At 46.2% G+C, this 27396-nt stretch overlaps 1 protein-coding gene across 2 annotated transcripts in view; it reads right to left on the reverse strand.

Annotated features, from left to right (window-relative positions):
• The window catches only part of MAST1 (microtubule associated serine/threonine kinase 1), a 135605-nt gene that overhangs the window by 11414 nt on the left and 96795 nt on the right, over nt 1-27396 (reverse strand). For both annotated transcript variants that reach the window (XM_069767234.1, XM_069767235.1), the window contains 15 exons: nt 27169-27260; nt 22491-22566; nt 22314-22392; nt 21921-22081; nt 21475-21550; nt 19571-19780; nt 19245-19346; nt 15082-15211; nt 14938-15002; nt 14297-14379; nt 12840-13048; nt 8654-8792; nt 8092-8224; nt 7046-7211; nt 6855-6956 (listed from right to left, as the gene is read on the reverse strand). In XM_069767234.1, the coding sequence (XP_069623335.1) occupies nt 6855-6956; nt 7046-7211; nt 8092-8224; nt 8654-8792; nt 12840-13048; nt 14297-14379; nt 14938-15002; nt 15082-15211; nt 19245-19346; nt 19571-19780; nt 21475-21550; nt 21921-22081; nt 22314-22392; nt 22491-22566; nt 27169-27260 (1823 nt within the window). The remainder of the gene's footprint in view (nt 1-6854; nt 6957-7045; nt 7212-8091; nt 8225-8653; nt 8793-12839; nt 13049-14296; nt 14380-14937; nt 15003-15081; nt 15212-19244; nt 19347-19570; nt 19781-21474; nt 21551-21920; nt 22082-22313; nt 22393-22490; nt 22567-27168; nt 27261-27396) is intronic.

A 27396-nucleotide genomic window follows, 5' to 3' on the forward strand; every position in this document is an offset into this window, starting at 1 on the left:
GTCCCAATACTGACCCCTGCGGTACCCCACTGGTCACAGCGACCCAGTTAGAGACTATACCATTTATAACCACCCTCTGCTTTCTATCACTAAGCCAGTTACTAACCCATTTACACACATTTTCCCCCAGACCAAGCATTCTCATTTTGTGTACCAACCTCTTGTGCGGCACGGTATCAAACGCTTTGGAAAAATCGAGATATACCACGTCCAATGACTCACCGTGGTCCAGCCTATAGCTTACCTCTTCATAAAAACTGATTAGATTGGTTTGACAGGAGCGATTTCTCATAAACCCATGCTGATATGGAGTTAAACAGTTATTCTCATTGAGATAATCCAGAATAACATCCCTCAGAAACCCTTCAAATATTTTACCAACAATAGAGGTTAGACTTACTGGCCTATAATTTCCAGGTTCACTTTTAGAGCCCTTTTTGAATATTGGCACCACATTTGCTATGCGCCAGTCCTGCGGAACAGACCCTGTCGCTATAGAGTCACTAAAAATAAGAAATAATGGTTTATCTATTACATTACTTAGTTCCCTTAGTACTCGTGGGTGTATGCCATCCGGACCTGGAGATTTATCTGTTTTCATCTTATTTAGCCGGTTTCGCACCTCTTCTTGGGTTAGATTGGTGACCCTTAATATAGGGTTTTCATTGTTTCTTGGGATTTCACCTAGCATTTCATTTTCCACCGTGAATACCGTGGAGAAGAAGGTGTTTAATATGTTAGCTTTTTCCTCGTCATCTACAACCATTCTTTCCTCACTATTTTTTAAGGGGCCTACATTTTCAGTTTTTATTCTTTTACTATTGATATAGTTGAAGAACAGTTTGGGATTAGTTTTACTCTCCTTAGCAATGTGCTTCTCTGTTTCCTTTTTGGCAGCTTTAATTAGTTTTTTAGATAAAGTATTTTTCTCCCTATAGTTTTTTAGAGCTTCAATGGTGCCATCCTGCTTTAGTAGTGCAAATGCTTTCTTTTTACTGTTAATTGCCTGTCTTACTTCTTTGTTTAGCCACATTGGGTTTTTCCTATTTCTAGTCCTTTTATTCCCACAAGGTATAAACCGCTTACACTGCCTATTTAGGATGTTCTTAAACATTTCCCATTTATTATCTGTATTCTTATTTCTGAGGATATTGTCCCAGTCTACCAGATTAAGGGCATCTCTAAGCTGGTCAAACTTTGCCTTCCTAAAGTTCAATGTTTTTGTGACTCCCTGACAAGTCCCCCTAGTGAAAGACAGGTGAAACTGCACAATATTGTGGTCGCTATTTCCTAAATGCCCAACCACCTGCAAATTTGTTATTCTGTCAGGTCTATTAGATAGTATTAGGTCTAAAAGTGCTGCTCCTCTGGTTGGATTCTGCACCAATTGTGAAAGATAATTTTTCTTGGTTATTAGCAGAAACCTGTTGCCTTTATGGGTTTCACAGGTTTCTGTTTCCCAGTTAATATCCGGGTAGTTAAAGTCCCCCATAACCAGGACCTCATTATGGGTTGCAGCTTCATCTATCTGCTTTAGAAGTAGACTTTCCATGCTTTCTGTTATATTTGGGGGTTTGTAACAGACCCCAATGAGAATTTTGTTACCATTTTTCCCTCCATGAATTTCAACCCATATGGACTCGACATCCTCATTCCCTTCGCTAGTATCCTCCCTTAAAGTGGACTTTAGACAAGACTTTACATAGAGACAAACCCCTCCTCCTCTCCGATTTTTACGATCCTTTCTAAACAGACTGTAACCCTGTAAGTTAACTGCCCAGTCATAGCTTTCATCTAACCATGCCTCGGTTATTCCCACTATGTCAAAGTTACCTGTAGATATTTCTGCTTCTAGTTCTTCCATCTTGTTTGTCAGGCTTCTGGCGTTTGCGAGCATGCAGTTTAGAGGATTTTGTTTTGTTCCAATCTCCTCACTGTGGATTGTTTTAGAAATGTTCTTACCTCCCTTCTGAGTATGTTTTCCTGGGTCGTCTTTGTTCGAGTCTAATGTTTTTCTTCCCGTCCCCTCTTCTTCTAGTTTAACGCCCTCCTGATGAGTGTAGCGAGTCTTCTGGCGAATGTGTGTTTCCCAGGTTTGTTGAGGTGTAGTCCGTCTCTGGCGAGGAGTCCATCATACCAGTAATTCACACCGTGGTCCAGGAATCCAAATCCTTGTTGTCTGCACCATCGTCTTAGCCAGTTGTTTGCATCAAGGATCCTGTTCCATCTCCTGGTGCCATGCCCGTCTACTGGAAGGATAGAAGAAAAAACTACCTGTGCATCCAGTTCCTTTACTTTCTTCCCCAACTCTTCAAAGTCCTTGCAGATTGTCGGTAGGTCCTTCCTTGCCGTGTCATTGGGGCCAACATGTATCAGAAGAAATGGGTGGACGTCCTTGGAGCTGAAGAGCTTTGGTATCCTATCGGTCACATCCTTGATCATCGCACCTGGAAGGCAGCATACTTCTCTTGCAGTTATGTCCGGTCTGCAGATGGCTGCTTCGGTGCCTCTCAGTAGTGAGTCTCCCACCACCACCACTCTTCGTTGCTTCTTGGCTGTACTTTTTGCTGTCACTTGTTGCTGTGTGCCCTTTTCTTTTTTGCTTGCTGGTATTGCTTCATTCTTAGGTGTGCCATCTTCATCCTCTACAAAGATTTGATATCGGTTCTTCAGTTGTGTGGTTGGTGATTTCTCCATGGTCTTCTTGCTTCTTTTGGTCACATGCTTCCACTCATCTGCTTTTGGAGGTTCTCTGACACTTTTTGCACCTTCTGTGACCAGTAGAGATGCTTCTGTTCTGTCTAGAAAGTCTTCATTCTCTTTGATGAGTTTCAAAGTTGCTATTCTTTCTTCCAGACCCCGCACCTTTTCTTCTAAAAGGGCCACTAGTCTACACTTCTGACAGGTGAAATTTGATTCTTCTTCTGGTCGATCTGTGAACATGTAGCACATGCTGCAGCTCACCATGTAGGTTGTCACATCTGCCATGTTGCTCCTAGATCCTGCTGACTTGCTGTGTGTTTTCCTTCTTGTGTAATCTACTCAGCCAAGCTCTCTTGCAATAATGTCCTACAGGCAAAAATTTGGTGATGCTTTCGAAGCAGCTGGTCCCGGCTGTACCCAACGATCTTCTAGCTTAGGGAGACTTCGCTTCTCCCAGAAGGCACCTGGAATATGCAAATTAGCCTCCTGAAGCTTGAATCCCTGGTTTGGTGATGCTTTCGAAGCAGCTGGTCCCGGCTGTACCCAACGATCTTCTAGCTTAGGGAGACTTCGCTTCTCCCAGAAGGCACCTGGAATATGCAAATTAGCCTCCTGAAGCTTGAATCCCTGGTTTGGTGATGCTTTCGAAGCAGCTGGTCCCGGCTGTACCCAACGATCTTCTAGCTTAGGGAGACTTCGCCTCTCCCAGAAGGCACCTGGAATATGCAAATTAGCCTCCTGAAGCTTGAATCCCTGGTTGGAGTACTGCAGAAATCCCTTGAGTACTGCAGAAATTCTGTTGTAACCTTGGCCAGATCTGTGCCTTGACACAATTCTGTCTCTGAGCTCCTTGGCCAGTTCCTTTGACCTCATGATTCTCCTTTGGTCTGACATGCACTGTGAGCTGTGAGGTCTTATATAGTCAGGTGTGCGCCTTTCCAAATCAAGTCCTATCAGTTTAATTACACACAGCTGGACTCCAATGAAGGAGTAGAACCGTCTCAAGGAGGATCACAAGGAAATGGACAGCATGTGTCTTAAATATGAGTGTCTGAGCAAAGGGTCTGGATACTTATGACCATGTGATATTTCAGTTTTTCTTTTTTAATAAATTAGCAAAAAATAAATTACTACATGTCTGTTACTTTTCAGTCAAGATGGGGTGCAGAGTGTACATTAATGAGAAAAAAATGAACTTTTTTGAATGTACCAAATGGCTGCAATGAAACAAAGAGTGAAAAATTTAAAAGGGTCTGAATACTTTCTGTACCATAGATAGATAGATAGATAGATAGATAGATAGATAGATAGATAGATAGATAGATAGATAGATAGATAGATAGAGTGGTGTATAAAAGTTTCTGAACCCTTGGTCAAACTTTGTCATTGTGAACGCTTAAGCAATGTTGAAGATAAAATGATCTCTAGATGGTCTAAAGTTAAAGATGACACATTTCCTTTGTAGTTTAGGCAAAAAATAATATATATTGTCATTTTTTTACACTTATAACATTACAAGAAAGAAAATAGGCCAATGCACCTCCCAAGTGTGAATAGGTTCAAGCTGTAGTGACTGCAAAATATGTATAAAAAAGCACAGCAGCACTCTGTGAATGCCAAGACATATACACACGTGGTCAAAATTGTTGGTACCCCTCGTTTAATGACAGAAAAACCCACAATGGTCACAGAAATAACTTGAATCTGACAAAAGTAATAATAAATAAAAGATCTATGAAAATGAACAAATGAAAGTCAGACATTGCTTTTCAGCCATGCTGCCACAGAATTAAAAAAAAAAATAAAACTCATGAAATCGGCCTGGACAGAAATGATGGTTCCCTTAACTTAATATTTTGTTGCACAACCTTTTGAGGCAATCACTGCAATCAAACGATTCCTGTAACTGTCAATGAGACTTCTGCTCCTCTCGACAGGTATTTTGGCCGCTCCTCAAGAGCAAACTGCTCCAGTTGTCTCGTGTGTGAAGGTTGCCTTCTCCAGACGGAATGTTTCAGCTCTTTCCAAAGATGCTTAATAGGATTTAGGTCAGGGCTCATAGAAGGCCATTTCAGAATAGTCCAATGTTTTCCTCTTATCCATTCCTGGGTGTTTTTAGCTGTGAGTTTTGGGTCATTATCCTGTTGCAAGACCCATGACCTGCGACTGAGACCAAGCTTTCTGACACTGGGCAGCACATGTCTCTCTAGAATCCCTTGATAGTCTTGAGATTTCATTGTACCTTGGACAGATTCTAGACACCCTGTGCCAGATGCAGCAAAGCAGCTCCAGAACATAACAGCCTCCTCCATGTTTCACAGTAGGGACAGTGTTCTTTTCTTGATATGCTTCATTTTTCCGTCTGTGAACATAGAGCTGATGTGCCTTGCCAAAAAGTTCCATTGTTGTCTCATCAGTCCATAGGACATTATCCCAGAAGCTTTGTGGCTTGTCCACTTGTAGTTTGACAACTTCCAGTCTGGCTTTTTTATGATTTTTTTTTCAACAATGGTGTCCTCCTTGTCATTTCCCATGAAGTCCACTTTGGCTCACACAATGACGCATGGTGCGATCTGACACTAATGTTCCTTGAGCTTGAAGTTCACCTTTAATCTGTTTAGAAGTTTATCTAGGCCCTTTTATTACCATTCGTATTATCCATCTCTTTGATTTGTCATCAATTTTCCTCCTGCGGCCACGTCCAGGGAGGTCGGCTACAGTCCCATGGATCTTACATTTCTGAATAATATGTGTAACTGTAGTCACAGGAACATCAAGCTGCTTGGAGATAGTCTTATAACTTTTACCTTTAACATGTTTGTCTAGGATTTTTTTTCTAATCTCCTGAGACAACTCCTTCACTTCCTCTGGTCCATGTTGAGTGTGATACACACCATGTCACCACACAGCACAGTGAGTATCTGTAGCCCTATATACCGGCCACTCACTGATCCCAAAATTGTAGACCCCTGTGATGATAGTTAGTGGACAAACCGCGAATTAACATGTCCCTTTTGTCACATTATTTTCAGGGGTACCATCATTTCTGTTCAGGCCTATTTCATGAGTTTTATTTATTTTTTATTCTGTGGAAGCATGGTTGAAAAGCAATGTCTGACTTTCATTTGTTCATTTTCATAGATCTTTTATTCATTATTACTTTTGTCAGATTCAAGTTATTTCTGTGACCATTGTGGGTTTTTCTGTCATTAAACGAGGGGCACCAACAATTTTGACCACGTGTGTAGTGTCAATGGAAATAATAACTTCCAACTGCATTGTCCCTCAGCAAGATGCACTTACAAAAAAAGAGAAGGTTCTTAGCGCATAAATTGGCCAATTCATGTGAGCCCATCAACCACGACAAGGTGACACTTCTCTGATGGGTCCTACCATAACCCTTCCCTATCCTACTGTACATGCCACTTTCGGGCTAAAAAGCCTACAATAATGGACAAACATTTCTCTCCTGGGCTGCAAGCCGACAATTTGAATGGGCAAGTAGAACTGGTTGAGAACACCTGCAGGTCAATGGGAGGAGTGCAGTGTCAGAGCTATTGTATAGCTAGTTTGGAGGATGTGGCTCCCTCTGCTCTGACACTGCACTCCTCCCTTTGACCCTCAGGTCTCAGATGTGCTCGATAGGAGACAATTCCGGAGATGCTCTAGGCATGGGGGCACGTTTAGGCCACGCAAGCTGCACACAGTAGCACGAGCAACATGCGGCCTGGCACTGTTGTGTTGAACGCCTGGTTTCCCATGGCGCACCCCGGGGACGTCATTGGTCGGTGATTACACAGGAGCTGCCAGTGTAGGATCTTGATGATTTGCCCAAGTACATTCACCGTGGCACAACGTTCCTCAGACAAGTGATAGCAGCCGAGGCTGTAAGTGCAGGGATTTCTGCACCTGGCTCATACTTCAGCATGACCCCCGATGATGCAGGATTATAGCGATTGTGCCGTAACAGTGCAGTTCCAGCACTTTTATAATTCCAACCTTGCACACTCATGCAAAATGGAAATTTCACTTTGCAGAATTTAATTATGAGCAGAAGTTTCTATCCGAGGAAAGATGTTTAGAATTTGCTGACTTTTGCGGAGCTGAATTATCAGTGGTGTCTAGAGGGAGTGTACAGCTGCACGTCTCACCTGTGCCGAGCCGGAGTAAGGGGTCCGTCTGCAGCAGGCTGGAGATGAGATTCTGGGCATCTGGTGGTAAGGCCTCCTCACCCTCCGGCCAGACAATGTCATCTAGATGAGAGGGAGTACAGACATGTGGGCAATGGACGACAGTTACATTATGGGGCTACAAACCCATAGAAATCAGTCTATATGCTCACCACTGATCACCTGACCAAACAGCTCTTCGGGGGTGTCGCCAAAGAACGGGACACAACCCACAAGGAACTCATACAAGATGATGCCCATAGCCCACCAGTCCACCGGCTTTCCGTAGCCCTGACGCAAGATTACCTCTGGTGCTATGTACTCCGGTGTCCCACACACCTAGAAGATTTACAAGAGGAAAATCATGGCCTCTGCTCCTCCCACAACAGGGTGATACATAGGAGGAAGGAAGACATAAAGTCTGCTCTCCTACAAGAGGGTGACATGGACAGGAGGGAGGATCTACGGTAAATGGAGTCTGCTCCTCCTCCCACCACAGGGTGACAGTCAGGAGGGAAGAGCTATGTGACATTGAGTCTGCTCCTCCCACCACAGGGTGACACAGTCAGGAGGGAGGAGCTATGTGACATGGAGTCTGCTCCTCCCACCACAGGATCACACAGTCAGGAGGGAGGAGCTATGTGACATGGAGTCTGCTCCTCCCTGCACAGGGTGACAGTCATGAGGGAGGAGCTAGGTGACATGGAGTTTGCTCCTCCTACCACAGGGTGACAGAGTCAGGAGGGAGAAGCTATGTGACATGGAGTCTGCTCCTCCCACCGCAGGGTGACACAGTCATGAGGGAGGAGCTATGTGACATGGAGTCTGCTCCTCCTACCACAGGGTGACAGTCAGGAGGGAGGAGCTATGTGACATGGAGTCTGCTCCTCCCACCGCAGGGTGACACAGTCATGAGGGAGGAGCTATGTGACATGGAGTCTGCTCCTCCTACCATAGGGTGACACAGTCAGGAGGGAGGAGCTATGTGACATGGAGTCTGCTCCTCCCACCACTGGGTGACACAGTCATGAGGGAGGAGCTGTGTGACATGGAGTCTGCTCCTACCACAGGGTGACAGTCAGGAGGGAGGAGCTATGTGACATGGAGTCTGCTCCTCCCACCACAGGGTGACAGTCAGGAGGGAGGAGCTATGTGACATGGAGTCTGCTCCTCCCACCACAGGGTGACACCCCGGAGGGGATACACACACCAGACTCACCTGTTTGTCCAGGAATTCTCTAGCTTCACTTTCAACGTGTCCTTCGTATAAATTAGTAGTGAGATTCATGAGCCCCATTTTAGATAAGCCAAAGTCAGTGAGCTTCACGTGGCCCATCGAAGTTATTAAGAGGCTGTGAGGATGAAACGAGAAGGAAAAAAACATTACGGCACAGAAAAGAAGACACCAAAGAGCCAACCACAAAAGGAGATTTGTACAAGGAAGACATGACCCACAGGACGTAGACTCGTTGCTAGAGAACTGCTGCCCGACAACCTCATATACTGTAACAAAGAAGGTTGTCAGGCAGTCTGTCCCAAATGACTAAGGCCAGTTTCACACGTCTGCATTTCATGGTTTCAAGATAGGCCGACCAACGGTCTTCTGACCCGAGCTCTCCAATTATGTCATATCATGTAGACCTATGAGGCTGTTGATTTCAGGGCAGTAGACCCATGGACCGCTTGGACATAGCAGCCCGTAGTCATGCCGTAAAAAGGGTGATGTGTGTAACCAGCCTTAGGTATTCATTAGCTGTATGTGTGAACACAGCTCTACTCACTTATCTGGTTTCAGATCCCGGTGGACGATCCCGTAATTATGTAGGTACTCCAAGGCCAGGACCGTCTCAGCAAAGTATAAGCGCGCCATCTCCAGAGGGAGAGCACCAATGTGTTTCAGGAGAGTGGCACAGTCACCTCCTGTCGGGCATAAGATGGGAAGACATAGAGTGAGAACTAGGAGGAAGAGGTGTCATGTAAACCAGAAAGTAGAGGTATCATGAGAACCAGGAGGCAGAGGTGTCGTGAGAACCAGGAGGCAGAGGTGTCGTGAGAACCAGGAGGCAGAGGTGTCCTGAGAACTAGGAGGCAGAGGTGTCATGAGAACCAGGAGGAAGAGGTGTCATGAAAACCAGGTAGTAGAGGTGTCATGAGAACCAGGAGGCAGAGGTGTTGTGAGAAAGAGGAGGCAGAGGTATCATGAGAACCAGGAAGTAGAGGTGTCATGAGAACCTGAAGGTAGAGGTGTCGTGGGAACCAGGAGGCAGAGATGTCATGAGAACCAGGTGGTAGAGGTTTCATGAGAACCTGGAGACAGAGGTGTCCTGAGAACCAGGAAGTAGAGGTGTTGTGAGAACCAGGAGGTAGAGGTGTCGTGAGAACCTGGAGGTAGAGGTGTCATGAGAACCAGGAGGTAGAGGTGTCGTGAGAACCAAGAGGTAGAGGTGTCATGAGAACCAGGAGGCAGAGGTGTTGTGAGAAAGAGGAGGCAGAGGTATCATGAGAACCAGGAGGCAGAGATGTCGTGAGAACCAGGTGGTAGAGGTGTCGTGGGAACCAGGAGGCAGAAATGTCATGAGAACTGGGTGGTAGAGGTGTCGTGAGAACCTAGAGGCAGAGGTGTCGTGAGAACCAGGAGGTAAAGGTGTCGTGAGAACCAGGAGGTATAGCTGTCCTGAGGACTAGGAGGCAGAGGTGTTGTGAGAACCATGAGGTAGAGGTGTCATGAAAACCAGGTAGTAGAGGTGTCATGAAAACCAGGAGGCAGAGTTGGTGTGAGAAAGAGGAGGCAGAGGTATCATGAGAACCAGGAAGTAGAGGTGTCATGAAAACCAGAAGGTAGAGGTGTCGTGGAGAACCAGGAAGTAGAGGTGTCATGAAAACCAGAAGGTAGAGGTGTCATGAGAACCTGGAGGTAGAGGTATTGTGGGAACCAGGAGGCAGAGATGTCTTGAGAACCAGGTGGTAGGTGGTAAAGGTGTTGTGAGAACCAGGAGGCAGAGGTGTTGTGAGAACCAGGAGGCAGAGGTGTTGTGAGAATTAGGAGGCAGAGGCGTTGTGAAAACCAGGAGGTAGCTATGTCCTGAGAACCAGGAGGCAGAGGTGTCGTGAGAATTGGGAGGCAGAGGTGTTGTGAGAAAAAGGAGGTAGATATGTCCTGAGAATCAGGAGGTAGACGTGTCCGGAGAACCAGGAGGCAGAGGTATCTTGAGAACCAGAAGGCAGAGGTGTTGTGAGAACCAGGAGGCAGAGGTGTCATGAGAACCTGGAGGCAGAGGTGTCGTGAGGACCAGGAGGCAGAGGTGTTGTGAGAACCATGAGGTAGAAGTGTCTTTTCAAACAGTAGGTAGAGGTGTCATGAGAACCAGGAGGTAGAGTTGTCATGAGAACCAGGAGGTAGATGTGCACTGAAGACTAGGAGGCAGAGGTGTTGTGAGAACCAAGAGGTAGAGGTTTTGTGAGAACCTGGAAGAAGAGGTGTCATGAGAACCAGGAGGTAGAGAAGTCATGAGAACCAGGTGGTAAAGGTGTTGTGGGAACCTGGTGTTGTGAGAACCATGAGGTATAAGTGTCTTTTCAAACAGTAGGTAGAGGTGTCATGAGAACCAGGAGGTAGAGATGTCGTGAGGACTAGGAGGCAGAGTTGTCATGAGAACCAGGAGGAAGAGGTGTCATGAAAACCAGGTAGTAGAGGTGTCATGAGAACCAGGAGGCAGAGATGTTGTGAGAAAGAGGAGGCAGAGGTATCATGAGATCCAGGAAGTAGAGGTGTCATGAGAACCAGAAGGTAGAGGTGTCGTGGGAACCAGGAGGCAGAGATGTTATGAGAACCAGGTGATAGAGGTTTCGTGAGAACCTGGAGACAGAGGTGTCCCGAGAACCAAGAGGTAGAGGTGTCATGAGAACCAGGAGGCAGAGGGGCTGTGAGAAAGAGGAGGCAGACGTATCTTGAGAACCAGGAGGCAGAGATGTCATGAGAACCAGGTGGTAGAGGTGTCGTGGGAACCAGGAGGCAGAAATGTCATGAGAACCAGGAGGTAGAGGTGTCGTGAGAACCAGGAGGTATAGCTGTCCTGAGAACTAGGAGGCAGAGGTGTTGTGAGAACCATGAGGTAGAGGTGTCATGAAAACCAGGTAGTAGAGGTGTCATGAAAACCAGTAGGCAGGGGTGGTGTGAGAAAGAGGAGGCAGAGGTATCACGAGAACCAGGAAGTAGAGGTGTCATGAGAACCAGAAGGTAGAGGTGTCGTGGAAACTAGAAGGCAGAGATGTCATGAGAACCAGGTGGTAGAGGTTTCGGGAGAACCTGGAGACAGAGGTATCGGGAGAACCAGGAAGTAGAGGTGTTGTGAGAACCAGGAGGTAGAGGTGTTGTGAGAACCAGGAGGTAGAGGTGTCATGAGAACCTGGAGGTAGAGGTGCCATGAGAACCTGGAGGCAGAGGTGTTGTGAGAATCAGGAGGTAGAGGTGTCCTGAGGACCAGGAGGCAGAGGTGTTGTGAGAACCATGAGGTAGAAGTGTCTTTTCAAACAGTAGGTAGAGTTGTCATGAGAACCAGGAGGTAGATGTGCCCTGAAGACTAGGAGGCAGAGGTGCTGTGAGAACCAGAAGGTAGAGGTGTTGTGAGAACCTGGAGGAAGAGGTGTCGTGAGAACCAGGAGGTAGAGGTGTCATGAAAACCAGGTAGTAGAGGTGTCATGAGAACCCGAAGGTAGAGGTGTCGTGGGAACCAGGAGGCAGAGATGTCATGAGAACCAGGTAGTAGAGGTGTCGTGAGAACCTGGAGGCAGAGGTGTCCTGAGGACCAGGAGTCAGTGGTGTTGTGAGAACCATGAGGTAGAAGTGTCTTTTCAAACAGTAGATAGAGGTGTCATGAGAACCAGGAGGTAGACGTGCCCTGAGGACTAGGAGGCAGAGGTGTTGTGAGAACCAGGAGGTAGAGGTGTTGTGGGAACCAGGAGGCAGAGATGTCTTGAGAACCAGGTGGTAGATGGTAAAGGTGTTGTGAGAACCAGGAGGCAGAGGTGTTGTGAGAATTAGGAGGCAGAGGCGTTGTGAGAACCAGGAGGTAGATATTTAGATTATTTAGTCTAGAAAAAAGACGACTGAGGGGCGATCTAATAACCATGTATAAGTACATAAGGGGACAATACAAATATCTCGCTGAGGATCTGCTTATACCAAGGAAGGTGACGGGCACAAGGGGGCATTCTTTGCGTCTGGAGGAGAGAAGGTTTTTCCACCAACATAGAAGAGGATTCTTTACTGTTAGGGTAGTGAGTATCTGGAATTGCTTGCCTGAGGTGGTGATGGCGAACTCAGTCGAGGGGTTCAAGAGAGGCTTGGATGTCTTCCTGGAGCAGAACAATATTGTATCATACAATTATTAGGTTCTGTAGAAGGACGTAGATCTGGGGATTTATTATGATGGAATATAGGCTGAACTGGATGGACAAATGTCTTTTTTCGGCCTTACTAACTATGTTACTATGTCCTGAGAACCAGGAGGCAGAGGTGTCGTGAGAATTGGGAGGCAGAGGTGTTGTGAGAAAAAGGAGGTAGATATGTCCTGAGAATCAGGAGGTAGACGTGTCCGGAGAACCAGGAGGCAGAGGTATCTTGAGAACCAGGAGGCAGAGGTGTTGTGAGAATTAGGAGGCAGAGGTGTTGTGAGAACCAGGAGGTAGAGGTGTCATGAGGTAGAGGTGTCATGAGAACCATGAGGTAGAGGTGTCCTGAGAACCAGGAAGCTGAGGTGTCTTGAGAAGCAGAAGGCAGAGGTGGCTTGAGAACCAGTAGGTGGAAGTGTCTGCCAAACTGCTTCTTCATGCCTTACATTATGTCAGTAGGGAAGGGACAGGGGGGTGGTAAGTATCAAGGTGGTTTCCCTCCGGGTACCTCCAATACGTCTACGGCCCGCTGAACCAAAATATTTCTATTAATGTCCAGAACATTGTATGTCTCACCTTCCACATATTCCATGACCATGCACAGGTGTCTCCGAGTCTGAAAGGAGCAGAACATGCTGACCACAAATGGGTTCTGTGCGAACGTCAGGATGTCCCGCTCAACGAAGGCCTGGTGCACCTGATTCCTCAGCAGCAAGTTCTGCTTGTTGATTTTTTTCATGGCAAATCGTTGGCGGGTTTCCCGATGCCGGACCAGATACACAGCTCTGTAAGAGGAAAGACCATGACCCGCAGCCAGAAAAATAACAAATCCACCTAAATGTCAACCTGCTGCCATATCTTCCCTGCTTGTATCACTGAGCTCAGGCCCATAGAGCGTGGTATCTTACAGATGCTGACCTAGTAGGAAGGTCCAGAATACATTGAGTTTGTAAACACACAGTTAAAGGGGTCATCCACCTTTGAGGTCCTTTGTTTTAGCACTTAAAATGGGCTAAAAATAATAATTGCCATTGGGTTTAATTAAAAATTTTGACCGTTTGACTCATCCAGTCTCTTTCGGATTCATCAAGACTGGAGTTATGCACCGTGGGCTGGAGCAAGGTGCGCAGATTCATTAAAAGGCGTGCGCTGCTGCAAGAAATGCACGGTAGTCAGAAGCTGGAGTACACTGATGTCGCAAAGTCACAAAACTTTTGCACCATTACGTGTTGCTCATAAAAGTTAGAAAGCAATTTCACACCAGAAAAACGTTAAAACTTGCTTGATCAATCGGGCCTATGTTTCCCTACACAATCAACTTTGATGTGGCCATAAATCTGCTCAGAGGAGGTCAGAAATAGAAATAGAAGAGCTGGAAACTTTCCTGCTAGCATGAGCTCACTGATGGATTCTCAGTTTACTCATACTGCAGTCAGCAATAGACAGTGCAACACAGAGGATGTGGGCGGCAAATTAAGTAAAACGTTTAATGAAACCCAATTGCAAAAAATGAATTTTAACACCAAATTCATGCATTTAAAGGAAACATGTCATGTCTCTAGTTGCTATTAACCTGCAGATATGGGGTGAATCAGTAGGTAAATAGTGCTACAATGCCACCATCTCTATAACTGAAGGCCAGCGGGTCTCAGGAGGAACAAAGCTCATTTCCTCCCAGTAAGGAGCATTGTAACGCTATTAATTAATTAATTTGGGGCAATGAAAGGTTCCCTTTAAATAAAAAAAAGTTTCCAAATTCGGACAACCCCTTTAATGTAATATTTATGAGGACTATCCTAGAGTTTTTTGTTTCTTTTATCACTATCTTACAGTGTGAAGCCCTAGTAGCAGTTATAGGGCATACTATGTGTCCCGCCTGTGAAGGAGGCAGCCCTTTCCCCCCTCTCTCAGCAGGAAGTCTCAGCAGTCGGCTAATCAGCTGCTGTGGTCAATGTGAAGGTGGTATTACCGAGTGACCCTCATTTTTCTATGTTCTCCATTTCTACATGAGGGGTCATTCCTGATCCACTCACCCGTAGGCGCCATTGCTGATAAGTTTAATGTTTTCAAAATCGCTCTCCTCGGGGGGTCTTATTGGCTTAGAGGCTCCTTTTCCCTAAATAAAGTAAGAAAGTCGGTGTGTTAAACATGCGTATTTGGAGGTAGGGAGTACTTAATTAATATGGACACCATAAGAAGCGTTTTTTTTTACTTACCTGTGTGCATTTTATGCTAAATATCAGTTTTGCAATTGGGTTTCCAGACATTTTGCACCGTTTGGCTTTTACAGGCTGCAGAATGAATTCATTGAGTATCTGTCAGTGAGCTTTGGGCGTTTGTAACTCTTTTATCTGTCTTTTTCTGAGTTCCTGACAGTTGATTTATGACTACGCCACTTTGATTTGGTCTGTATTCATAAACCAGCAAAGACAGATAGATGCGTTACGAACTCCTAAAGCTCACTGATAGATTCTCAGTTAACTCGTTCTGCAGCCGGCAATGAGCAGGGAAAGAAATAAGAATGTAAAAGCCAATTGCTGCCAAATTTTTAATGAGACCCTATTGCAAAAATTATTTTAGCACAAAATACATGAATTTAAGTAAAAAAAAAATCCCCAAAAAGTTGTCTACATCATTTAATGAAGCATCGACGGAGCGGGATACGGTTTCTTACCTCTCCAATATCTTCACTCTCTGGTGTGTGTGTTTCCAAGGTAAGAGGTTCTTCAGCAGCTACCTCTGCAGAATTATACGCCTCTGGTTATAGAATAAACTGCGCAGTACACAACAGTAATGGAGACCGCGAAAGGGACTTTACCTGGGAACGGGTCTCTTGTCAGTCCCAGCTGGCGCAGGATGTATTGGGGTATGTCCGTCTTAAGGTTCCCTTCCTTCACCTGGTCCTCGGCTGCTTCCAGTAGGTGATAAAACTCCTCAGGGTTAAACTCCTGTAAATGAAAAATTGCCCAAATATTATTGCATTCTCTGTTAGATCTCAGAAAACATCAACAAATCTTCGCGTGATCAAGACAAATAAAATCCTTTGCAGTACTGGCCCTTTAAATGAGCCATGTACAGCACTACGATGGTGCAGGCTCGGGTGCTGAATCCGCACCATCCACAGAGGATGATACTTTACGGCACATGGCTGCAAAACCCGGGATCAGGGATAACTCCAATTCCAGCTGTATAACCCCCTTAGATGCCGCGATCAACAGTGAATACGGCATCTAAACAGTTCGACAAATGGAAGTGGGCTCCATTGTCACCTTATTTGTCTCCCATCCTATGACACCATACAATTTCAGACTGTTATATTGTTGATCAAGATCATCACCCCAAGTGCGACTAAAATAAAATGCCGCCTAAAATTGCAGTATTATGTAAATTAATATAAAAAATACATGTATTTATTACCACCAGGAGCGGAAAAACTACACAAATTATGAAATTATCGTGTAATATAATCTGTACGGTGAACACTATATGAAAAAGGAATTGCTGTTTTTTTATTTTGCCTTTCACTGGAACAAAAATGTCAAAACTACACACAACCCCTGTACAGAGTGATAGGAAATTCCGTTACTGTATGGGGGGGAAGCAGGACTCACAGGCTTTCTCTATTACTGGGCACCAGAAGCAGGACTCACAGGCTTTCTCTGTAAGTGGGCGGCAGAAGCAGGACTCACAGACTTTCTCTATTACTGGGCACCAGAAGCAGGACTCACAGGCTTTCTCTGTAAGTGGGCGGCAGAAGCAGGACTCACAGACTTTCTCTATTACTGGGCACCAGAAGCAGGACTCACAGGCTTTCTCTGTAAGTGGGTGGAAGAAGCAGGACTCACAGGCTTTCTCTGTAAGTGGGTGGAAGAAGCAGGACTCACAGGCTTTCTCTGTAAGTGGGTGGAAGAAGCAGGACTCACAGACTTTCTCTATAAGTGGGCGGCAGAAGCAGGACTCACAGGCTTTCTCTGTAAGTGGGTGGAAGAAGCAGGACTCACAGACTTTCTCTATAAGTGGGCGGCAGAAGCAGGACTCACAGGCTTTCTCTGTAAGTGGGTGGAAGGAGCAGGACTCACATACTTTCTCTATAAGTGGGCGGCAGAAGCAGGACTCACAGCCTTTCTCTATAAGTGGGTGGAAGAAGCAGGACTCACAGACTTTCTCTATAAGTGGGTGGAAGAAGCAGGACTCACAGCCTTTCTCTATAAGTGGGTGGAAGAAGCAGGACTCACAGGCTTTCTCTGTAAGTGGGCGGCAGAAGCAGGACTCACAGACTTTCTCTATAAGTGGGTGGAAGAAGCAGGACTCACAGCCTTTCTCTATAAGTGGGTGGAAGAAGCAGGACTCACAGGCTTTCTCTGTAAGTGGGCGGCAGGAGCAGGACTCACAGACTTTCTCTATTACTGGGCACCAGAAGCAGGACTCACAGGCTTTCTCTGTAAGTGGGTGGAAGAAGCAGGACTCACAGGCTTTCTCTGTAAGTGGGTGGAAGAAGCAGGACTCACATACTTTCTCTATAAGTGGGCGGCAGAAGCAGGACTCACAGGCTTTCTCTGTAAGTGGGTGGAAGGAGCAGGACTCACAGACTTTCTCTATAAGTGGGCGGCAGAAGCAGGACTCACAGACTTTCTCTATTACTGGGCACCAGAAGCCGGACTCACAGGCTTTCTCTGTAAGTGGGTGGAAGAAGCAGGACTCACAGGCTTTCTCTGTAAGTGGGTGGAAGGAGCAGGACTCACAGACTTTCTCTATAAGTGGGCGGCAGAAGCAGGACTCACAGACTTTCTCTATTACTGGGCACCAGAAGCCGGACTCACAGGCTTTCTCTGTAAGTGGGTGGAAGAAGCAGGACTCACAGGCTTTCTCTGTAAGTGGGTGGAAGAAGCAGGACTCACAGACTTTCTCTATAAGTGGGCGGCAGAAGCAGGACTCACAGGCTTTCTCTGTAAGTGGGTGGAAGGAGCAGGACTTACATACTTTCTCTATAAGTGGGCGGCAGAAGCCGTACTCACAGACTTTCTCTATAAGTGGGTGGAAGAAGCAGGACTCACAGCCTTTCTCTATAAGTGGGTGGAAGAAGCAGGACTCACAGACTTTCTCTATAAGTGGGTGGAAGAAGCAGGACTCACAGACTTTCTCTATAAGTGGGTGGAAGGAGCAGGACTCACATACTTTCTCTATAAGTGGGCGGCAGAAGCAGGACTCACAGACTTTCTCTATAAGTGGGCGGCAGAAGCAGGACTCACAGCCTTTCTCTATAAGTGGGCACCAGAAGCAGGACTCACAGCCTTTCTCTATAAGTGGGCACCAGAAGCAGGACTCACAGACTTTCTCTATAAGTGGGCACCAGAAGCAGGACTCACAGCCTTTCTCTATAAGTGGGCGGCAGAAGCAGGACTCACATACTTTCTCTATAAGTGGGCGGCAGAAGCAGGACTCACAGACTTTCTCTATAAGTGGGCGGCAGAAGCAGGACTCACAGCCTTTCTCTATAAGTGGGCACCAGAAGCAGGACTCACAGACTTTCTCTATAAGTGGGCACCAGAAGCAGGACTCACAGCCTTTCTCTATAAGTGGGCGGCAGAAGCAGGACTCACAGCCTTTCTCTATAAGTGGGAGGAAGAAGCAGGACTCACATACTTTCTCTATAAGTGGGTGGAAAAAGCAGGACTCACAGACTTTCTCTATAAGTGGGCACCAGAAGCCGGACTCACAGGCTTTCTCTGTAAGTGGGTGGAAGAAGCAGGACTCACAGCCTTTCTCTATAAGTGGGAGGAAGAAGCAGGACTCACATACTTTCTCTATAAGTGGGTGGAAAAAGCAGGACTCACAGACTTTCTCTATAAGTGGGCGGCAGAAGCAGGACTCACAGCCTTTCTCTATAAGTGGGCGGCAGAAGCAGGACTCACAGATTTTTTCTATAAGTGGGCGGCAGAAGCAGGACTCACAGATTTTTTCTATAAGTGGGCGGCAGAAGCAGGACTCACAGACTTTCTCTGTAAGTGGGTGGAAGGAGCAGGACTCACAGCCTTTCTCTATAAGTGGGTGGAAGAAGCAGGACTCACAGGCTTTCTCTGTAAGTGGGCACCAGAAGCAGAACTCACAGACTTTCTCAATAAGTGGGCACCAGAAGTAGGACTCACAGACTTTCTCTATAAGTGGGCGGCAGAAGCAGGACTCACAGACTTTCTCTATAAGTGGGCGGCAGAAGCAGGACTCACAGACTTTCTCTATAAGTGGGTGGAAGAAGCAGGACTCACAGGCTTTCTCTGTAAGTGGGCACCAGAAGCAGAACTCACAGACTTTCTCTGTATGTGGGTGGAAGAAGCAGGACTGACAGACTTTCTCAATAAGTGGGTGAAAGAAGCTTGACTCACAGAGTTTCTCTATAAGTTGGTGGAAGACGCAAGACCCCCAGGGTTTTGTCATAAGTGGGTGTAGGAGGCAGGACACACAGGCTTTCTTTATAAGTGGGCAGGGAAAGTAAGTGGGTGGAAAAAGCAGGACTCACAGACTTTTGCTATAAGTGCATGTATATAGCAGGTTTCACAGACTTTCATTATAAGTGAGTGGAAGAAACAGGACTCACAGGCTTTTGTCATCAGTGGATGTGGGAGGCAGGACTCACAGGCTTTCTCTGTAAGTGGGCAGGGGAATCAGGACTCACAGACTCTCTCTATAATTGGGTGTGAGAAGCAGGACGACTCACATGCTTTTGATTTGAGTGGCAGTGGGAAGCAAATCTCACAGCCTTTCTCTATGAGTGGACAGGGGAAACAGCATGTAAACATAATTTTATAAGAAAATACTGAATCAAACCGTCTGTAACGTCACATCTCTGCGCTCACGTCTTTCCCCCACTATTTTCTTGAGTCCTGACAGATCCTGTTTGGTGCAATCATAGCTCCAAATGTTGAGTTAGAAAAGGGGGCGCTCCGCTCATGGTCTGTAAACTTATCTGCTAGATCATTGACCCACCAAACACTCCAGTAGACGGGCCGGCCGCGAGATGATAATGAGCAGATTCTTCATCAGCTGGGCGATAAAAGCCACCTCCGATCCATCCGAGCGTTCCACTGCCTGCAGAGCACAGAGGAGGTTATTCCCTTATCTTCTCCCCAGGATTACTGCATGCTGCTTTACTGCGGAGTGTGAACAGTATGCAGTGAGCTGCTGAGCTCCCCCTAGTGGTGACCGTCGCAGCCAGAAAGTTATAATACACCGGAGACGTCAGCTCTCTATTACCCTGGACAATAGTAGAATGGTCCCCCAGAATGATCCCCCACCATTGCTCTGCCCCTTACGTCCTGCAGCAGCTTGTCCAGGTTGTCCTGCAGCTGGTAGAAGTAGGGGCTGGTGATCATTCCCTCGGTGCTCCGCGTCAGGCAGTCTCTGGCCAGCTCCACAATCTGGTGGTGGATAAAGTTCAGGACGCCATCCGCCAGAGGAAGGATGTTTTCAGGGGAGAAATTAGAAATAAATACTCGGAGCCGGTCCTCCATTTGAGCTGTGGCCTGGAAGGAATAAATGATGCTTTCAGGTTTATATTTGTGATCATCACTTACCTTTATAAAAAAAAAATTACAATTAGATCCAGGATAACGCCCCTTTAAGGGTATTTTCCCCAATTCACTTCCCCAGTCATTGTACAGGAGGAGGAGGAGGTGAGCTGTGACATCACCTATTGTGAATGGTGGATCCTGTGTTATCTACTGTAGAGGTGTTATCAGTCATTGTACAGAAGGAGGAGGTGAGCTGTGACATCACCTATTGTGAATGGTGGATCCTGTGTTATCTACTGTATATAGAGGTGTTATCAGTCATTGTACAGGAGGAGGAGGTGAGCTGTGACATCACCTATTGTGAATGGTGGATCCTGTGTTATCTACTGTATATAGAGGTGTTATCAGTCATTGTACAGAAGGAGGAGGTGAGCTGTGACATCAGCTATTGTGAATGGTGAATCCTGTGTTATCTACTGTATATAGAGGTGTTATCAGTCATTGTACAGGAGGAGGAGGTGAGCTGTGACATCACCTATTGTGAATGGTGGATCCTGTGTTATCTACTGTATATAGAGGTGTTATCAGTCATTGTACAGAAGGAGGAGGTGAGCTGTGACATCACCTATTGTGAATGGTGGATCCTGTGTTATCTACTGTATATAGAGGTGTTATCAGTCATTGTACAGGAGGAGGAGGTGAGCTGTGACATCACCTATTGTGAATGGTGGATCCTGTGTTATCTACTGTATATAGAGGTGTTATCAGTCATTGTACAGAAGGAGGAGGTGAGCTGTGACATCACCTATTGTGAATGGTGGATCCTGTGTTATCTACTGTATATAGAGGTGTTATCAGTCATTGTACAGGAGGAGGAGGTGAGCTGTGACATCATCTATTGTGAATGGTGGATCCTGTGTTATCTACTGTATATAGAGGTGTTATCAGACATTGTACAGGAGGAGGTGAGCTGTGACATCACCTATTGTGAATGGTGGATCCTGTGTTATCTACTGTATGTAGGAGGTGTTATCAGTCATTGTACAGGAGGAGGAGGTGAGCTGTGATATCACCTATTGTGAATGGTGGATCCTGTGTTATCTACTGTATATAGAGGTGTTATCAGTCATTGTACAGGAGGAGGAGGTGAGCTGTGACATCACCTATTGTGAATGGTGGATCCTGTGTTATCTACTGTATGTAGGAGGTGTTATCAGTCATTGTACAGGAGGAGGAGGTGAGCTGTGATATCACCTATTGTGAATGGTGGATCCTGTGTTATCTACTGTATATAGAGGTGTTATCAGTCATTGTACAGGAGGAGGTGAGCTGTGACATCACCTGTTGTGAATGGTGGATCCTGCATCATACTGTGTATGCCTTCTATCTTTACATGTGGCATTAGTATTACATGGTCTTCCGGAATTAGCCGGAGTGCTTCTTTAGTCACAGTACCATGTGTGTAAGGGCTCCTTCTCATTTGCGTGAAATACGGCCGAGTCTCGCAGGTTAAAACCCAGCTCTGCCGCTGGCACTCCAGGGCGGAGCGTGCGGCCGCATAGCAATACATGGAGCTGTACGCTCTGCTCCCAAGTGCCGGCGGCAGAGACGGGTGTTACCATGCAAGACTCGGTCGTATTTCACACAAGTGAGAAGGAGCCCTTAGGGTGATAATTACCAGGCATTATTGGGTGCTCCTTCCTTACCTTGGGGAACCGCTCCTTGTACACATGGTTCATCATCACAATCTCGTTATCATAAGAGGAAGGCGATCGTCCGGGGCTGAGGATAGAAAACGGTACTGAGTGACCGTGGTGAATAACAAAGTCAGACATCTCCACTTATAGGAGCGTATTACTTACTAAAGGGGTTGTCCTATAAGTGTATGATCGCTGGTGGTTCACCCGACAGAAACCCCACACACCCCAAAGCCTTCTGTATGAATTAAGCGCTACTGAGCATGTGCGACCACTCACTGCTCTAGCTCCAGTCTGGTCGCACATGCTCAGTACTGCTCCACTGCCATCTTTCTGCCTTATGGAAGAACTGGAGTCTCTTTACATACCAATTTGATTGTTTTGGCTACTAACGGTGACCACCACCCCGGTCACTAACACGCTGGGATAATCATTACCTCTGGTAGCGGACTGACCTTAGACTTCGAGATCGTGGTCTGACTGCAGGTGACCTGCGACCACCGTCATCATCGGGGATACTCTCTGTACTGCCGAAATGCTTGGAAAGAAAGTGGAGTTCATCCAAGGTGGGCTGGAATGGTAACTGGTGAAGGCGTTCCTGAGAAGAGGAGGACGACTGCGGGAAGAAAAATGGAGGGGACCCCCAAGGAAGACAAAGAGAGTGGGATACAGAGAAGAGAAAGAAACAAGATGGCGGTTAATGAGGAAATGTGGGAGATGTGACTGAGAGGGGCATCCGCTACTGGAAGACCCCTTCTTCATAGCTTTAGTCTACGGTGACGAGTCACCGAAGCACAGAGCCACCGAGGCACAGAGCCGGGCTCCATAAAGGCACAGTCCCCACTCACCGATACGGTGGAGCTCGGAGTATTCGTCCCATATCCGGATGATGGAAGCGAAGCAAGAGACCAGCGGCGGCCATCTGTCCTGCTGAAAGAAGAACACATGTACAAACCACGGAGAGGGCGTCCACGAGCGCACAACCCCTGATCTCTAATGATCGTGTACTGTGAACCCCCCATTACCTGCGTGAAGATGCAAAAGAGAAGTGTGCGGCTGCACTCGGGGAAAAGTTCCTGGGACTGTCCATAGGGCTGCCCCCTGAAATCAGACAGGAGCCAGGGTCAGAGGAGGTCGGCATAAGATCATGTCCCCCAGCGATGGAGCAGAGAGATCCCCAATTACAATGAGACATGCAGAATGTACCAGGAAAGAAAGACCCCCATCATTACTTTTATATGCCTCACCTACTGTATCCTCACCCATCCCTTGTAGACTGTGAGCCCTCGCGGGCAGGGTCTTCTCTCCTCCTGTACCAGTTGTGACTTGTATTGTTTAAGATTATTGTACTTGTTTTTATGTATACCCCTCCTCACATGTAAAGCGTCATAGAATAAATGGCGCTATAACAATAAATAATAATAATAATAATACGCCTCCATATCACACTGGTGCAAGCACTGCACCCCCTATAGGGAGAGGACTGCACTGCACATCCCTATAGGGAGAGGACTGCACTGCGCCCCCTATAGGGAGAGGACTGCACTGCGCCCCCTATAGAGAGAGGACTGCACTGTGCCCCCTATAGGGAGAGGACTGCACTGCACCCCCTATAGGGAGAGTACTGCACTGCACCCCCTATAGGGAGAGGACTGCACTGCACCCCCTGTAGAGAGGACTGCACTAAACCCCCTATAGAGAGAGGACTACACTGCACCCGCTATAGGGAGAGGACTGCACTGCGCCCCCTATACTGAGAACTTCACTGCACCCCTTATACAGAGAGGACTGCACTGCACCCCGTATAGGGAGAGGACTGCACTGCATCCTCTATAGGAAAAGGACTGCACTGCACCCCCTTTAGATAGGACAGCAGTGCACGCCCTATAGGGAGAGGACTGAATTGCACCTCCTATAGAGAGAGAACTGTACTTCATCCCCTATAGAGGACTGCACTGCACCCCCTATAGAAAAAGGGCTGCATTTCCCCCTACAGGGAGAGGACTGCACTGCACCCGCTATAGGAAGAGGACTGCACTGCATCCCTTAAAGGGAGAGGACTGCACTTCACCCACTGTAGAGAGAGGACTGCACTGCACCCCCTATAGGTAGAGGACAGCACTGCACCCCTACAGTAAGAGGACTGCACCTCCTCTAGGGAAAGGACTGCACTGAACCCCCTATAGAGAGAAGACTGCACTACACCCCCTATAGGGAGAAGACTGCACTGGTCTGCAACCCCTTTAGAGAGTGGACTGCACTGCACATCCTATAGAGAGAGGACTGCACCCCCAGATAGGGAGAAGATTGCACTGCACCCCCTATAGAGAGAGGACTGTACTGCACCCCCCATAGGGAGAGGACTGCACTGAACCCACCATAGGGAGAGGACTGCACTGCACCCACCATAGGGAGAGGACTGCACTGCACCCACTATAGGGAGAGGATTGTACTGCCCCTCATAGGGAGATGACTGCACTGCACCTCCTATAAAGAGAACTTAACTGCACCCCCTATAGAGGAAGGCACTGCACCCCCTAAAGGGAAAGGACTGCAGTGCACCCCTTCTAGGGAGAGGACTGCACTGCACCCCCTATACAGAGAACTTCACTGCACCCCCTATAGATAGAGGACGGCACTGCACCCCCTATAGAGAGAACTTCACTCCACCCAATATTAGATAGAGGACTGCACTGCACCCCCTATAGGGACAGGACTGCACTGCACCCCCTATAGGGAGAAGACTGCACTGCACCCCCTATAGGGAGATGACTGCACTGCACCCAATATAGGGAGAGGATTGCACTCCCCCCATAGCAAGAGGACTGAACTGCACCCAGTATTGTGAGAACTTCACTGCACCCCCTATAGAGGACTGCAATGCACGCCATATAGAGAAAGAACTGGACTGCACCCCTATAGAAAGAGGACTGCACCCCCTATAGAGAGAGGATTGGACTGTACCCCTATAGAAAGAGGACTGCACCCCTAGAGAGAACTTTACTGCACCCCCTATTAGATATAGGACTGCACTGCACCCCCTATAGGGAGAGGACTGCAGTGCATCCCCTATAAAGAGAGGACTGCACCCCCTATAGATAGAGGACTGCACTTCACCCCTATAGGGAAAGGACTACACTGCACTTCCTATAGGGAGAGGACTGCAGTTCATCCCCTATAAAGAGAGGACTGCACTGCACCCCCTATAGAAAGAGGACTGCATTGCACCCATTATAGAGAGAGGACTGGATTGCACCCCTATAGAAAGAGGACTGCACCCCTTTAGGGAGAAGACTGAACTGCACCCCCTATAGAGATAGAGGACTGTACTGCACCCTCTATAGGGAGAGTATAAACCAAAAGACTGAAGCATATTCATCACAAAAACTATACAAGAAAAAGGGGTATGCTATATTTACAAAAAGCGTTACAATAAAAAATGCGGTCAATTACATTTTAAACCTTAGTATCATGAATAGAGCCATCTGAATATACAGTGCGGGTGCACCCATAGAAACGTGTGCTGCACCATAGGGATAGGGTATACGTACAGAAGTATCACAACGGGGTTTAATATAAACACCAATTAAAAACTTATAAGACGGTTAACCTACCCAACTATTACATAGGTATAAGGATGCAACTATCCCTCACTTCAAAAACTGGTCAATGACCACATAGTAATAATCTTATGTAACAGGAACAAGTGTTCCAATCATGTACTCTTACCCACATCCGTATCCATTGGTGCACACACGCGCCCCTACGCGCGTTTTGCTTTTGGCTTAATCGGGGGGCCAAAATGTATAGTGGCATAGTCCTATATATCAGAGTACACCCAGGCACCCAGGTTATAGCGGCATTGTCCTATATATCAGAGTACACTCAGGTTATAGTGGTATAGTCCTATATATCAGAGTACACCCAGGTTATACCAGAATAGTCCCATGTATCATAGTACACTCAGGTTATAGCGGCATTGTTCTATATATCAGAGTATGCCCAGGTTATACTGGCATTGTCCTATATATCAGAGTATACCCAGGTTATAGTGGCATAGTCCTATATATCAGAGTATACCCAGGTTATACTGGCATAGTCCTATATAGCAGAGTACACCCAGGTACCCAGGTTATAGCAGCATATATAATGAATAACATAACAATAACATATATAATAACATATATAATGATTTACAGGAGATGCCCAGGTTATACCAGTTGTATATATATAATTAAATACAGGAGATGCCCAGGTTATACCAGCTGTATATATATAATTAAATACAGGAGATGCCCAGGTTATACCAGCTGTACATATATAATTATATATAGGAGATGCCCAGGTTATACCAGCTGTACATATATATTATATACAGGAGATGCCCAGGTTATACCAGCTGTACATATATAATTATATATAGGAGATGCCCAGGTTATACCAGCTGTACATATATATTATATACAGGAGATGCCCAGGTTATACCAGCTGTACATATATATTATATACAGGAGATGCCCAGGTTATACCAGCTGTACATATATAATTATATATAGGAGATGCCCAGGTTATACCAGCTGTACATATATATTATATACAGGAGATGCTCAGGTTATACCAGCTGTACATATATATTATATACAGGAGATGCCCAGGTTATACCAGCTGTACATATATAATTATATATAGGAGATGCCCAGGTTATACCAGCTGTACATATATAATTATATACAGGAGATGCTCAGGTTATACCAGCTGTACATATATAATTATATATAGGAGATGCCCAGGTTATACCAGCTGTACATATATATTATATACAGGAGATGCCCAGGTTATACCAGCTGTACATATATAATTATATATAGGAGATGCCCAGGTTATACCAGCTGTACATATATATTATATACAGGAGATGCTCAGGTTATACCAGCTGTACATATATATTATATACAGGAGATGCCCAGGTTATACCAGCTGTACATATATAATTATATATAGGAGATGCCCAGGTTATACCAGCTGTACATATATATTATATACAGGAGATGCCCAGGTTATACCAGCTGTACATATATAGTATATACAGGAGATGCCCAGGTTATACCAGCTGTACATATATAATTATATATAGGAGATGCCCAGGTTATACCAGCTGTACATATATATTATATACAGGAGATGCCCAGGTTATACCAGCTGTACATATATAGTATATACAGGAGATGCCCAGGTTATACCAGCTGTACATATATAATTATATATAGGAGATGCCCAGGTTATACCAGCTGTACATATATATTATATACAGGAGATGCCCAGGTTATACCAGCTGTACATATATAATTATATATAGGAGATGCCCAGGTTATACCACCTGTACATATATATTATATACAGGAGATGCCCAGGTTATACCAGCTGTACATATATAGTATATACAGGAGATGCCCGGGTTATACCAGCTGTACATATATAATTATATATAGGAGATGCCCAGGTTATACCAGCTGTACATATATATTATATACAGGAGATGCCCAGGTTATACAAGGTGTACATATATAATTATAAACAGGAGATGCCCAGGTTATACCAGCTGTACATATATATTATATACAGGAGATGCCCAGGTTATACCAGCTGTACATATAATTATACCCAGGTTATACCAGCATGGTTGCGGATCACATGACCACTTACCTATGTGCCCGGGCAGGGGGGAGTGCGGTCGGGGGAGGGTGGGAGAGCTGCTGCTTGTCAGGATTAAACTTTTCCGGTTGCTGCTCCTACAACTACAGGAGACGTGTGATTAGCGCGCTGTATCTCCGACTGTACGTACAGTAGTATATGGCAGCGCTGTCGGACTGGGGAGCCAGGGGCCCACCAGTAACCAGCTCCGGGGCCCCCACATTCAGCTACATGCACATG

This window comes from Ranitomeya imitator, chromosome 4, assembly GCF_032444005.1.
Source record: "Ranitomeya imitator isolate aRanImi1 chromosome 4, aRanImi1.pri, whole genome shotgun sequence".
Classification (NCBI taxonomy): Eukaryota; Metazoa; Chordata; class Amphibia; order Anura; family Dendrobatidae; genus Ranitomeya; species Ranitomeya imitator.